This window comes from Semicossyphus pulcher, unplaced genomic scaffold, assembly GCF_022749685.1.
Source record: "Semicossyphus pulcher isolate SPU_LCO1_2020_fin unplaced genomic scaffold, fSemPul1.0.p SCAF_12, whole genome shotgun sequence".
Classification (NCBI taxonomy): domain Eukaryota; kingdom Metazoa; phylum Chordata; class Actinopteri; order Labriformes; family Labridae; genus Semicossyphus; species Semicossyphus pulcher.
This window is the reverse complement of record NW_027211626.1, coordinates 302,198-316,743: the sequence shown is the minus strand read 5'-3', so window position 1 is coordinate 316,743 and position 14,546 is coordinate 302,198. Positions and strand designations below refer to the sequence as shown.

The 14,546-nt window shown below is 43.4% G+C and overlaps 2 protein-coding genes across 4 annotated transcripts in view; one reads left to right on the top strand and one right to left on the bottom strand.

Moving 5' to 3' along the window:
* The window catches only part of LOC138588290 (phosphofurin acidic cluster sorting protein 2), a 45,973-nt gene extending 35,909 nt beyond the window's left edge, over positions 1-10,064 (top strand). For 2 of the 3 annotated variants that reach the window (XM_069658319.1, XM_069658317.1), the window contains exons 13-25: positions 58-190; positions 293-397; positions 872-978; positions 1,944-2,098; positions 2,188-2,298; positions 3,327-3,429; positions 4,006-4,038; positions 6,040-6,082; positions 6,176-6,218; positions 6,480-6,618; positions 6,727-6,950; positions 7,422-7,535; positions 7,977-10,064. In XM_069658319.1, coding sequence (XP_069514420.1) covers positions 58-190; positions 293-397; positions 872-978; positions 1,944-2,098; positions 2,188-2,298; positions 3,327-3,429; positions 4,006-4,038; positions 6,040-6,082; positions 6,176-6,218; positions 6,480-6,618; positions 6,727-6,950; positions 7,422-7,535; positions 7,977-8,092 — 1,426 coding nt within the window. In that variant the 3' untranslated portion in view covers positions 8,093-10,064. The remainder of the gene's footprint in view (positions 1-57; positions 191-292; positions 398-871; positions 979-1,943; positions 2,099-2,187; positions 2,299-3,326; positions 3,430-4,005; positions 4,039-6,039; positions 6,083-6,175; positions 6,219-6,479; positions 6,619-6,726; positions 6,951-7,421; positions 7,536-7,976) is intronic. The other variant, XM_069658318.1, reaches the window with a different exon arrangement.
* A 524-nt stretch (positions 10,065-10,588) lies between these two features.
* Positions 10,589-13,387, bottom strand: mrpl2 (mitochondrial ribosomal protein L2). The gene is made up of 8 exons (XM_069658320.1): positions 13,313-13,387; positions 12,830-12,916; positions 12,572-12,740; positions 12,307-12,448; positions 12,118-12,233; positions 11,928-12,038; positions 11,593-11,666; positions 10,589-10,947 (listed from the first exon to the last, which is right to left on the bottom strand). The coding sequence occupies exons 2-8, from the start codon at positions 12,902-12,904 to the stop codon at positions 10,738-10,740; spliced, it is 897 nt and encodes a 298-aa protein (XP_069514421.1). The 5' UTR covers positions 12,905-12,916; positions 13,313-13,387; the 3' UTR covers positions 10,589-10,737.
* Between the last annotated feature and the right edge of the window lie 1,159 nt (positions 13,388-14,546).

Below are 14,546 nucleotides of genomic sequence, written 5' to 3'. Positions count from 1 at the left end.
ACAGTTTGTTATTTTTGAAATGCTTTTTTAACCGTCTGTGTTTCGTCTCTCCCTCAGTAAAGTGGAGAACAGGCTGCAGAGGCGTCCTCGCAGCACCTCCATGAAAGACCGACAGAACTCCAAGGCCCAGAGCGACAGGACCAGCAGCATGGAGAGCGAGTGCTCCCCGGACTCACGACTCATAGCACAGGTAAAGTCCTCACAGGTGTGTTCTTACATATGTTTCTAGTCCAGAGGGAAATGTGCTGACTTGTGTCAGTCTCTCACTCTCTGCTGCTCATTTGTCCCAAAGGTTCCCAGGAAGTCCGTGTACGACCAGCTGAACCAGATCCTCATCTCTGACGAACGCCTGCCAGAGAGCATCATCCTCATCAACACCATGGAGTGGCAGGGACAGGTGTGTGTTTTTCAATGTATAATACGTCAATCAGAAGCTCTTCATATATCCATTAGAAACACAAGAGGGTGGAGCTGGAGAGAAGCGAGGGGTTAGCAATCGTTAGCTATCAAAGCTTAACAGTGTGCGCCCGTGGCTAATTCCTTATGAGCTTGTTAACCACAGTTTTTCCCTCAGGATGAGGTCCTGTTTGTTGTGGTAGCTGACCCGTGCTTATTATCAGACTTAAGAAGCTCAGACAGTTTACTATAGGAGCCAGCATCTAGTGGACACTTGAGGAACTGCAGTTTTTGGCACTTTTGCATCGGCTTCATTTCTTCTCCTGAGGTTTCAGCTTGGAAATACTTATTTGCAGAAAGACCTCGGAAGTATTTTTCCCCCAGTAGCATGTTTCTCCTGCTTCCTCTCCAGCCCGGTCAACCTGCCTGTTTATCATGAACTCATCGTGTTCCTCTCATGTGTGTTTCTGTGCAGTACGTTGCCGAGTTGCTCCATGAACAGGCCCAGCCCATTGTGTCCACCTGCTCTGCTGCCGATGTTCAGGCTGCCTTCAACACCATCGTCACTCGCATCCAGAGATTGTGAGTTGCATACAGACGCACACACGCACACACACGCACGCGCGCACACACACACACACACACACACACACACACACACACACACACACACACACGAGCAGAGTCAACAAAGTCAGATCTTGTTGTCTTGGAGGGGTCGCGGTTTGACAACACAAAATACAAGGTTCCCATCGCTGATCGCTCGCGCTGCTTCGGTGCTCTCTCTCTGTGAATGTGTGTGCTCATGAAAAAGCTGAAGTTCTGCCTCCTTCACTGTTTCTTGGATCCATTCGCTCGGCTGCCGTCTCCTCAGGAAGTCGTGTCAGCGGGAGGCGACACTGTCTCCGTCTGCTGCGCTGCTTCTGTTAAACCTGTTTCTCTTTAATCCAGCTGAAGTGTAACTCTCCCTCTCTGTGCACACCTGCTCCCTCAGTCACACTGTTCACTCCGGCTGATGCCGTGTCATGTAGAGCCATGCACAACCCTTCAAATGCTCGCTCCGAGCTTTTGCTGCTTCAGCTTCCTGCAGGGTTTTCCTTAAACGTAGTCACTTAGAGCAAAATGCATTCAAAACCCACAAATATGAAGGTCCTATTCTGTTATTAGATCAATCATTTTACTTTTTAATGTCTCAAATAATGAAGCATTTTGCTACAAAGTCCTGACGATGCAAAAAATACCATTTAAAAATCAGCTCTTCTTGTTTCATGTGTCTTTAACTCATTTTAAATATGAAATTAGTGAATTGGTCTCTTTGTGGGATTACGATCTTCAGCTGTTGCAATACTCGCTTTGACCTGACAAAGACTTGCTGATACTTGCAAATATCCAGTATTACAAATCAAAACATCAGACTTAATCTGGCTCTTAACGGAAAAACCGGTTAAACCAGGAAAACCCTGTTAGAGCTCTGACTCACCTCTTTCATGATTTGGGACTTTTTCTCTCCCTCATTCCTTTCTCTGTCCCTGTTTTAACCCTTGCAGCTGTAACTGCAACGCACAGACCCCGCCGACGATGAAGGTGGCGGTGGCAGGCGACCAGAGTTACCTCAGCACCATCCTGAGGTTCTTTGTGGAGCAGCTCGCCAACAAGACGCCCGACTGGCTCAGTTACATCCGCTTCCTGGTGATACCCATAGGTAAGATGACCAGGGTCGGTAAAACATATCAGCCCAACATGTTTTTAGCATTTCTTATACTTATAGTTCTTCTCTGCTCCGCTGCTCAGGTTCTCATCCCCTGGCCAAATACGTGGCCTCGTTCGACAGCAGGTTCAACAACATCTTCATGGACACTGCGTGGAGGGAGCTGTTCTGCAGGACGGAGCGGCCCGCCTCAGGTATGATCCACAGCTCTGGAGCTACAAAGCAAGTGTGCGTGTCTAATGTTCAGCCAGCTTGAAAGGGAAAGAAATGGGGTCAGAGCACGGGTCAGAGGCTGATGGATGGCAAGAAGAGAAATCCTCCAATCGCACAAGACAGCTACAGCTTGCTGCCGTGTCGCAAACGGCTCTTCATCATGGCACTGATGCTCCCTGGAAACAGAACACCAGCAGGCTGTCAGAGCTGTGGAATGACAAACATTTCCATAGTGGTGGTTTTACTGGGAGAAAAGGAAGTCCGACAAGCTGTTGTTGTGTTTTTATCTTCGTCTCTGTGTCCAAGCCTTTTATCTTTTAGATTTAGGGACTGAGGCAATCTGACTAATCATTAGTACTTCACTGCTTCTTGATTGATTGGCAATTAGAAAAGCAATGAAGGGTGAAAGGCAGGAGGGAAACAAACATTTTTCATCTGAGACTTTTAGGACTTTTTCTATTCAATATGATTTTCTCTTTGCCCCACTCTCCGTGTCTTCCAAATGTTTGCTCACACGCACCTCCATTTAAAGCTTCTATTTTCATCCTTTCCTTCATCTATCACTTGTTCTGCCCCAACATGTCTGATGATCCTCCCTGATCCCCACCTTTTAATTCACTTCATTTGCACTCTGTAGGTGCAAGAGTTACAGTCCCACACACACGTTGAATCATCTCCAAAGGGCTTTGGCAGCGAGGAGAACTGGGTCAAAACAAACTGACATGAAGAATTTCCACATTTCAAGTTGCCAAAAACGTATGCCAGGCTGCACTTAGCCCACAGGCCGTCTGTTTGACACACAATTCATCTGGTGTGTCGTACGGCTGACTTCACACATGTTTTAATGACCTTTACACTCCAGTGGAATGAACATGATTAATGCACAGTCTTCCAGTGATCGGCTGAATGTAGAAATTACCTCTTCGTACGTCGTCAGTTGTCTTGCAGCTTGTTAGTCAGACATGAAGCAGGAGGGAGGACATGTTGTTAACAATCTGTCTCCCTGCAGATAACATCGATGTAGCAGGACGGGTGGTTCAGTATCTGGCTGGTGCCAACGTGTCCCACCAGTTCCCCATCTCAGAAGCCATGCTCACCTACAAACAGAAGAGGTAAAGTCACACATTCTTTCACTGAGAGCATCCTCATTCTGCACATGTTTGTGTGTGTGTGTGTGTGTGTATGTGTGTGTGTGTGTATGTGTGCATGTGTGTTTTTGTGCTCTTTTTTTAGCATGACCGTGTTGGAATGGTCGCATCCTTAAAGTGCTGATAATTATTTTCTCATTAGAAATGAGAACAAATACTGCTCAGCGAGTGAATCTGCATGAGGAAGATGTTTAGCTGCATCTGCATGCACACAGGCACATATAATAAACACACATACAAGACGCTGTGATGTGTGATGATAGAGTTAATGTCGCTGTTTGTTCTGATACAAACTCGTCATGAAGCGGTTGTGCTCCGTTTTTTACTTCACTGTTTGATAACGTATGTTTTATGACACAGACGCACTCAGCAGACCGTTTGTTGCATCTCTGTCTGCATTTGTTTGTTTCTTTGAGGTTTGACCCCTCCCCTCTTTGTAAAGTGGCTTCCTATTGGTCAGAAGGTACTAAATACATCACACAGTTTTAACGCTGTTGCATTCCTTCTTCCCCCTTTCCCCCTTTTTGATTTGCATTCAAGGAAAAGGAGTTTGTATTTTGATTTTTACATCAGGTATCTAAATCAACTCTTGGTTTGTTTTGCCCTCCTTTCTTTCTCTCCTCCATCCGGCCTGAGCTCCTTGCTGTGTCTTAACATTTCCCTTCTCACGTTCGATCTCACTGTGACTTCACTCTGCACTCTGTCCCGACTCTGTCTCTGGTTCGGTGTCACTTTGGTTCTTGCTCTGTCCTCTGTGTTGTTGCTGTGAAGATTTGCCTAACAACCTTTAAATAACCCCGAATATTCACACAGTGGAACCGTTGTCTGGCTCTGACATGCAGCAGCATCAGTGTCAGGTCATTCAGAAAGAGCCACAAGCAGACAGTCAGATGTTTGTTGTGATAGTTTGTTGATATGAAAGTGATCTCAGGACACGTGCTGGTTTGTCTTCATGGTTACAAACTCTTACTAAATATTAATGATTTTTTTTGACGACTGAAATCCAAAGAAATCGTTTTTATAGTATTTCTTCATGTATCACACTATTTGAATAATCTATGAAAATGAAATCTATAAAAAGTTGTTTGGTTAAATTCTTTCTGGCGAGCTCAGCAGGTTTTTACGACGGTGTCAGGGAGACTGCTGCTCGAAAATCTTATTTTGCAGCAATGAGTTATTGAGAGTGAGATGAAGGGACTGAAAACTTCATCTGTTGGGATAAACATGCTGAGAAAGTTTTATGGTAACATCATTTTCTGTTGAAGATATAAGAATAAACACAGATTTATTGCATTGTACGCAATACTCGATATATTTGAAAATGTTTAAAATACGTTCCTGTTTTGGTCCGAATATGAGAATTTATTTTCCTTGAAATCCATCTGAAAAAGTGTGATGGTCTTATATTCGGGGTCTACACTTTTTACAGCCAAGAAATACGGTGTCATAGAGGGTAATGTCCGAGGACGGCGAGCGCGAAAAGATGGTCCTAAAAGTGCTAACAGAGAAAATCGTACCATCGTCCTCGAAGCGGCTTCGACAGGAGGACAGAACAAAGGTCTGTCATCCAGCTGTTTACAGACTGCTCTACGAATAGACCTCACTTCGCTGGTAGATCATTTTTTAACATTTTGAAAGACATTTTATTTCATTTCAATTTAAATGTTAAGACACTGAATACTTGATTTTAAGTCCCACACGCGACGTTAAAACGGGTTTCTGACTCGACACACAAAGCTAGCTCTGGCTTCACAGTCAGCTGAAATCTAGTCTTGACTAAACACCAGTCAAATAGCGTGTGTGTGTGTGTGTGTGTGTGTGTGTGTGTGTGTGTGTGTGTGTGTGTGTGTGTGTGTGTGTGTGTGTGTGTGTGTGTGTGTGTGTGTGTGTGTGTGTGTGTGTGAACCTACCTGGCAATAACCTTGATTCTGTCTGATTCTGGTGTAGCTCCATGCAGGTGTGTTTATACAGTCTATGGTCTGACTCTGTACCTGTTCTGTTGTTTGCTGTGGTTTGCGATCTGTTCCGCAGGCTCGGGTAGGACAGGGAGACAGTCGGCGGCTAGCTCAGGAGTTTTTTCTGCTGTAAATTAGAGGATAGAAAAGAAAACAATCTCATCTCCTCCCTGTCGAATCTTTGGTTGCATTTTTGCTTTCTAAATCCGTTGCTGTGTGGCCTGTGTGTGTACTCATCTTAAATGGGCAATGACTGGCATTTTCCTTTCTTTGTAGAGGCAAGTATTGAACCGGTGATGTGCCTAACACTTCAGAGTAGTCGTGTAAAGCGGCTCAAACTATCACTTTCAGTCCCATGAATAGAAATAGCTCTCCTATCTTCTAAGAAAACCCCGTCTTCTCTTGGTTGTAAGGAGCGGTCCTCCTCTCATCCATCTCATTGTACCGTGACCCCAAAGATGACCCCATTTCACCCTCGGCCAGTCATGTGCCATTCCTGCTGCGATGGGACATGGTGCAGGCCGAGCCACCGCCATCTTCCCTCCAGGATCACTGAGTGTTGGTGTGTTTAAACTCACCTCTGATCACACTCACAGCCTCTCTTCTCTCTTTGTTTCAGCCCTGATGAGGACTCCTGTCAGAAATTTGTGCCATTTATCGGGGTAAGAGTTGATTCTCTGCAGAGGAGCCGGACAAAATCTTGACTTCATTCTGTGTTGAATCTGTTTGAACTCTGAATCCTTTTGTTTCTCCAGGTTGTGAAAGTTGGGATTGTGGAGCAGAGCCTCTCAACCTCAGGTAAGGACAAACTTTTTTTTAAAGGTGTGGTAATATTCTGTCAGGTAAGAGTGTTTGAAACTGTATTGTCGATTGTTTATGTGAAGACAGATGTCTCACTGCTCACAGATTCAGAAGGACGTGACTGGAAACCCAAATATCGTTTTTGTTGTTTGTTGTTTTGGCTAAAATCTCCGAAACAAACTAACAAACATTTCTTTCAGTGTTTTTTCATTTGACTTTGAAGCTTTGTTTGTGAGACATCTTTCCCCCTTCTTGCAGTGGACTCAGATGATGCAATGGGAGGCAACACGAGCATCCTGTCCTCCCCAACGCCCCCATCGGCTGGTCCGTATGGGAAGGAGATCGGTGGTACCCCCCCTCAGTCCCCCTCTGTGTCCACGGCCCTCTCTGGAGCTGGGTACGACGACCCACACATACACACACACACACACACACACACACACACACTCTGAAACATGTTCAAAGTGTCTCTGCAGACTCTCTGACTCTCCCGGTCTCTCTGCAGCTCTCCGTGCTCGGGCAGTGAGGTGATGGGGCTGCAGGTGGACTACTGGACGTGGCAGGGTCCAGAGAAGAAGAAGGAGGGAGAGAAGAGAGACGTGGGGCTGAAGAACACCCTGAAGAGTAACTTCCGTTCACTGCAGGTCAGCCGCCTGCCGTGTGGAGGGGAGCTCACCCCCCCACCCAGCATGGCCATGACCGTGGTCACCAAGGAGAAGAACAAGAAAGGTACGACACCCCCACACAGAAATCAAACTTCCTTTTTTACCATCTCAATGCCAAGATAAATCTTTGTCCTTGCACAGACACACGAGTACAGCAGTGACACTTTAGAACAGCAGTAGAGCTTCCCACCCTGAGTGGCATCAGAGGAAAATGGCCGCCATGTGCACATGGTGAATTGTTAAACGTCTCCATACGTTCTTCTTCATTGTCAAAACGTGGTTCCTTTAACCCCCACAGTGTAACCAGTTGAGAAACACGCATGTTAAGCTAGTAGCTAAATGAACTGCTAGCCTCATGTAGACTTGAGGATCTGAAAACACTTCAGTTTGTCTTTACAGATGCATTATTACTCCCAAAGACCTGTAAGCACACTTTGATGTGTCAGACCATGAGGCTTTTCTTTAAGTACAAAAAAACACCTGTGAAGAAAACGTGTTTTTAAAGCCTCGGCTCACTTCCTGTTTCCCTTTTCAGTGATTTTTCTCAGCAAGAAGCCGAAGGAGAAAGAGCTGGACTCTAAGAGCCAAGTGATCGATGGAATCAGCAGGTTGATCTGCACAGCCAAACACCAGCACACCATGCTGAGAGGTAACAGCACACACAGCTGGAGCTACGCTGCCCTCTGGTGGCCATGTCAGGACTTTTACTCAATTTTAAACAGACAGGTCATCACAGACGTCACGTTCACTGACGCCTCTTCTCCACGCCCCAGTTTCCCTCTCTGTTTGTCTTCACTCGTCTGTTACCTCCTTTTCTTCATGTGACGTCTGTCCTGTGTGATGTGACCTGATGGAGACACCGAGGAAGCAGCTTTTCTGTCAGCTACTGTTCATCCACAGTCCTGATGTTGGGCAGGCTTTACTTATTTTAACGAGCCTGTTTTGAAAATGTAGGGTTTAGACAACAGAGTTAAAATGTAGGAGGTTAGAGTAAAACGTCTCCAGTACAGATACCTGGAAACTTTACTAAAGTACAGAAACGAGTGTTATTAATTTATTTCTGCATTTAACATCTTTTTTCTCTCCTCAGTCACTATCGACGGAGTCGAGTGGAACGATGTGAAGTTTTTCCAGCTCGCTGCCCAGTGGCCGACACACGTCAAGCACTTCCCGGTGGGAATCTTTGGTTACACAAAGCCCGTGTGACCCCGGCCACCCTCCGCTCGACCCCCTGACCCGACTCTCCGCTGCACTTGTCTCACCGAAAGGCTTCAGAGGATTGGAGAAGAAGCCGACGGGCCCCGGCAGTAATAGTTTTCCTGTGGAAATCTTACTGACTCACAACCACAAACGTTCATGTTGTCAATTCGATGTTTTTGATGTTGTTGGGTGTTGTTGTTGTTTTTTACACACTACGAAAAGAACAAGTACTATTTTGTAAGATTTGTGCTACCGCCTCGGAGGTATTTTGGGGGTTTTGACAATTTGCCACATTTCAATAATGGCAGCTGTGTTTGCACTTTGTTTTGTTAACATTTTATTATTTCTGTGAAATCCTACATTTATTGTTACTCTATAGACCATGGAGGAGTGTGATGGTGCCGTGCAGTGGCGTGTGTGAGATTGTTTGTGTTTGTTGTTGAAAGTTGGAATATTGCTGTGAATTTAGATGGATCCTTCTCTTCTCACTCAGTTTCTTACTCGTCCCTTTACTTTCTCAAAAAGATGAATTTTTGAAGAAAGAACAGACGTTCTTTTAGCCTCGCTGCTTTGAGCACGCGTGTACCTAAAGAACGGCTCCGCGCGGTGTTTCTGAAGGTAGCTATGAGGGGTGTAACTATGACACAGTTATAACGTGAGCGGTTCATCAGATCGGATGATTGTGAGGTTTTGTTTCGGTGTTGTACATTCAGACTGTACAACAGAAGCAGGGTAACAAGACACGCGACACATTTCAACTATCAACAGCTGGAGGCCAAATTAAGTTGTCTGAACCGTCTCATCGTTTCAAAGTCCTGACGTGTTTTCAGTTTCCACCCGTGTTCGGCCTTCATGGAGTATTTTTAGTTTAACAGCATTTATTTGGCAAACATGGCGACCGCGTGTTCAGCTCGATGTTCTGGCTCCCCTGAGAGGACGTCTCACACACCTGCGGTAACTTCCAGATGTGCCAAAGTCAAGTTTGTTTTACAGTCGAACCCCCCCCGAGCTCTTGAGCCAAACGTCATAGTTTAACTAAAAACTAAAATGAAAAGAATCTGTGGTTCTTGTAGAAATCAGTATTAACTTTACTGAGTTCATTTATTAATATTAACCAGTCATTGCTCTGCAGGTGGGGACATATAAACCCACTGAGCAGTTACAGGACGTGTGCACTAACCAAGCGTTTACCGTCGTGTCCTTTATGACAGCTTCTCGTGGCTGGACGTGCAGGTAGAACTGAACCTTAAACATGCTGATAGGTAAGTTTGTTATTGTGGGAAAATGACAGACGAGTTGTTCTGACTTGAAACATGCTTTGACGGCAGCGTCGCGCTCAATGCAAGTATTGCTTTTAAAATAGGATGAAAAGTGAATGGAGTGTTGCAGATGTCCGAGTCACTGCCTGTGTGTGTCTGTGTCGGTGTGCTACGTGTTCGATGGTACTCCCTGAATAGTGTTACGTGAAACTTCTGCAATAGGAAACCTTTGGACAAAGGGCCTTCTGTATGAGTTTGTTGTTGCTTTTTATAAAGTGAAGACTTACGAGCTTTGATAGGCTGGCTTTTTTAGTATTGTATAGAAAATATATACAAGATGTATTATTGTGAATCGCAAACCCCCCTCCCACTAAATTAAAGCACAAATAGCTTCCCCTTATTGCTCATCATAAATGCCAAATATATTACCAGAACTCATAACTATGAAGTCGACTTGTACAATGCAAACACTATTAGACATTTCCCTCCCTTTAATGCACTTTCATGTGGTTTTCTACACATTTGAGCTCAAATTGGGACACACTTTGTTTTGAGGTGAAGTGTTCGAGGTGTTTTATTTGAAATGTAAACCACTACCTATAGTCAAGAGAAGGCCGCTCTTATTATTGTTTTGACGGGTTCGAGGCCCTGTGGGGTCTGACACTCCGTCATGGCTGTCTGTTACTTTATGTAAAAAGCTTATTTTGCAGCTACCACCGCCTGTGACACACAGTCGAGCTTTCTCGTCTCCTGCTTTCTGAAGTTTCACTACCTTCTTAGTTTGGAGACTAAAGGGCCCCTTACGTATTCGTAACGCGGCGGCTGTGGAGTGTTGGCCAGGGCAGAGTTGTTTGAGGGAATTTTTCATACGAGGCAGCCTTTAAAGACTAAACAGGCTTAATTACATTAAAGTGTATTTCGATGTATTTGACCTCAAGTTTTTTTGCCCTGAATCTAGAGGTAGCATGGGGGTGTTCAACAAGTCTGGATCAATGAGCAGGCATGCAGAAAATAACATCAGTGTTTCATTAATGGTCAGACAACATGCCATCTCATTGCTCCTGTTACTTGAAATGCCACCCAGTGTCTTTGCACAAACCCTATTTTAAACGACATGACAGTATTTTTAAATTTACCACTAAAAATATGGGTTACTCTGCATGTTTTACTATAGATGTAAATATGTTTTGGATTTTTATATTGTTTTGTTTCTTTCCATGCTCTCACAAGCAGTTGTGTTTAATAAAAATTTTTAATCTTCTGTACAAACAGCTCGTCTTTATTCACCTTTTCTCTCCACACAGTCAGTCTGAGGTCATTGCGAGGACCAAAATAATAACACAGAGTGATAAAAGGACAATAATCTGCAATCCAAACATGTCCAGACTTGTATTATGAAGCTGAGATCGAGGGCAGGTTGACGTAACTCTTCATCGGTGGCAGTGGTTTAATCTTCCGTCCTGCCCAGCCTCCCTTCCTCTGCCACAAACCGCTCGAAGGCCGAATGCCAAGCCAGCGATTCCGACCTGCTTTACCGATGATCCGTTTGTTGTGGTCGATGTTGGAAACTCGTCCGACTGTGACCATGCAGGTCTCCAGAACCTGTGTGTGTCGAGATGACAAAAGTTTCAGAATGTCTCCAGTAGAAACAGGCTGTAATGGCTGCAACGTAATCCTTGATGGGTCAAAGGTCGTCCACTAAAAGTTCTTGTTGTTTCCACTGACAGGCTCAGATTGTTATTCTAAGTGTGTGACAACATGACAGAAAGGATCCCTACAGAGATAGACCTTTTTGTTACAGAGGAAGATGATTGTTTTAACCACACACAGACGTTACATCGCTCTCTGCACACACACCAGACTCCATTGACAAAAACACTAATTTTGCCTCACAGAACACAGGAGCTGCTGGTTTATCGCTGCTTCCACTGGTTCTTTTGTTTGTCTGATTGTGTGACTTTGGTGTTTTCAATGGTTAGTTTGAATCGAACAAATAATAGTTTAGCAAACTTTTAGCAGAAACAAACCACTCAAGGAAGCCGCAGACAAGCAACTCCTGCGAGGTAAAATTACAGTTTTTTATCAATAGAGTCTGGTGATTTACAAGAGATTATGTATCGACCTTAAGATCTACTGAAGGAGTTCCAAAAAGGTTTAACCTACGATTCATCTCAACACCAAAGCAAGTAGAAACAGAGCCAGGTTCAGAAATAGTAGAATTCTACCCTAATGAATTAAAGACCTCACCTGGACCTGCTGCTTTGAAGGAAGCTGAACAATCACAGTTCCATTTACTTTACGCAGCAAGACGCCACTCGTCCCTGAAAACCAACAACATTCAGGTTAGGTCAGCTATTACCAAGTTCCAAATGCTTGAGGCACTCAAATAACATCCCCATTTTAATGTAGTACAATATAAACAATGACAAACATTACTGATGCAAGATGTCACCTTGAACTCTTTATAACTCAAAATTCACTTTCAGAACATTTTAAAGACTGAAGAACAAATTAATAATACAATGAAGATATTAATTACTGGCAGCCCTAACTGTATATAACAGAAGTGAATAACTACACACCTGCAGCACGGATGTACTCTGATCCCTTCCCTGGTTGTATCTCCAGGTTGTTCACCAGCGTCCCCACAGGAAGAGCTCCCAGCGGGTGAGCGTCGCCCTCATTGGCTGAGACTGAAAGTAAAATGAAAGAATATTGTAAAAACAATAGTATCTTTACCATGATGAAATGTTTGGAGGACTGAACTCATACCTGCCATCCGTGCAATAACTCCAGATGTTTTAATGATGTCTCCAACCTGCATGTTCTCTGTAGCGATGATCCATCTTTTCCGGTTTCCACCAGCTACCAGAGCGATGTCAGCAGACCTGTGAAAATAACACACATTATCATAGGGTCATTGATATAATCAAAGTCCTGCGTGGTGAAGGCTGGTCTCACCTGCATGGATCGTATCGCACTTCAACAACCTTCTCCGCAAAAGGTGTGGCCTCTCTGTCAGCTTCGTAGCGCAGTCGCTGAAAGTCGACCCATCTGTATTTCTGTTTATGGCCTCCACCAATACCGTGTGTCCGAATCTTTCCTGTTTGCCAGAAAGAGAGAGGAGCAGCTCTTTAGAATACATCACAGGATGCTGTAAGCCCTCTGCATGAGGCTGAACTTGATGAGTGAGCTCCTCTCCTGCCTCAATGATCACACTGTTTACCTGAGTGATCTCTGCCTCCCGTCTTTTTCATGCCTATAGGTTTGATGGTGTACTTCTCCCTCTGCTTCCAGTGCGTCCTGTTCTGCTCCAGAGCGGCTGTGGTGAGGAATCCTCTGACCTGTCCCAGTGTATTGGGCACCTGAGTCCCCAGCTTAGTCTGTGCGACTGCCTGTCGACACACAAAGAAATATAGATTATAGCTTTGTAGCTTTGTTGATTTAGATCTACAACTTTGTCTGACAGACAGTGGATGCTTACCTGTGAGGAGAGCAGTGCATGCTGGGAGAGAGTCAGAGAGCGCAGGGCTCGAGTCAGACACGACACCGCCATCATCACAACGTCCTCCTGAGGAAAAGAGCAGGGAAGGTTTGACAGCTGTTAGTTTAGTGGCTTCAGTTAATCTGGAGTACAACCTTAGCTTCAGTGTATCCAACATAGTCTATGAATTTCTCCTTCTAACCTTTTAAATAAGCCTAAAGGCATGATTATCGATAAATCAAATCCAATGAAAACCACTACGTTTCTAATACTATACTGTCATGACCCCTAATATACTGCCATCACCCTGAAACAACATTATGGCAAGTAAACGTGAATTATGGTAGCAGCTAGTTTAGCCTAAATCCAGCTGGTGAGGCTCATTTTACTTTTATTATGTATTTTAAATATATGAACCGATTAGTTCATTAATTTCTGTCTAATTTGCGTTATAACCCAATGTAATTTTAGCAATAATCTAACCTTTATATTTGTCTATTTCATCCCAATCCTCGTCGGCGTCCTTCACAGTCCTGCACGTTACGTCGCACTTTGATGACGTAAACTGCAACTCCGGAAGCTCCCTTTTCTCTTTTATTTGTTGCAGACTGTACAAGTTAAAGTCGACCTTCTATAACATATATCCATATTTCTATTGTTAACACATTACAGTACACTTTTGTTTACCTGACATAATACAAATGTTACAGTAATATGAGCCCAATCTACCGTTTGATCAATTTATGACAGCTGTTTTTAACTTCACCGCCAGATGACAGCATTGCCTCCTTACATATTAATATCAAGTGTGTTGATGTGGTCTCTAAGCACCAATCATTTTTCAATAAATATATCTTACTTTTTTTCTCCCTCTTACCTCCTACCTGTTCATAAGCTATGGATATTAAAACAACTCATTTTCAGAGTAAGTCAATTTTACTGGTGTGTCGTAATATGAAGTAATTTAACACTAGCAATGTTTTCATACTACCAGCCTGCACCAGTTAGATAATACAGGTATTCAGGTAAAGGTGACAGTGAAATCTATATTTGGGGGGAATTTCTTATATTTATGAGATAGAATTAGTTACTGTCATAGTTTAATTTAAACCACCACATTTCTCTATACGCTCTTCTGTATGTTTAATGTGGTGGAATTTATGGGCTATTATAGTGTAGTCCTAGGTATTAGACAGTGTAAATTAAACCTAAGTTATACAATTTCTGATTATGTATATATATTTAAAACAAACTTTATTAAAAACTGAGGCATATACAATACATATAGGACACACGCTGACACAAAGTACAACATTAATGTCAGGCATACAAGGAAAAAAGGAAAGACTTTGTCAAGGGATTTCATTAAAATGGTTAAGTTGTAGCAAGAATTTAAGTCCAATATGCCTATATATCAGTCCTGTGAGGTAACTTGGTGGTTTATAATAGCAGTGTTCATAGTTTTAAAGTTCTTTAAATATGTTATGAGATCCAAACAGGAGAGAATGTTTTAAAATCATTGAAGTTGCGTTTGTGGATGTGGTATCGAGCAAGAAAAAATAAAAAAATTACTAAGAAATGTTATACTTAATTTTATGTATTAAAATCAAAGAAAACATCGCAAAACCATATCTATGTGGTGAGAAGTAACACTTAAACAAGAGACACAGAGCCTGCATACTCCCTTGAAAGTTGGAGAAGAGAATGGCGAAAACAA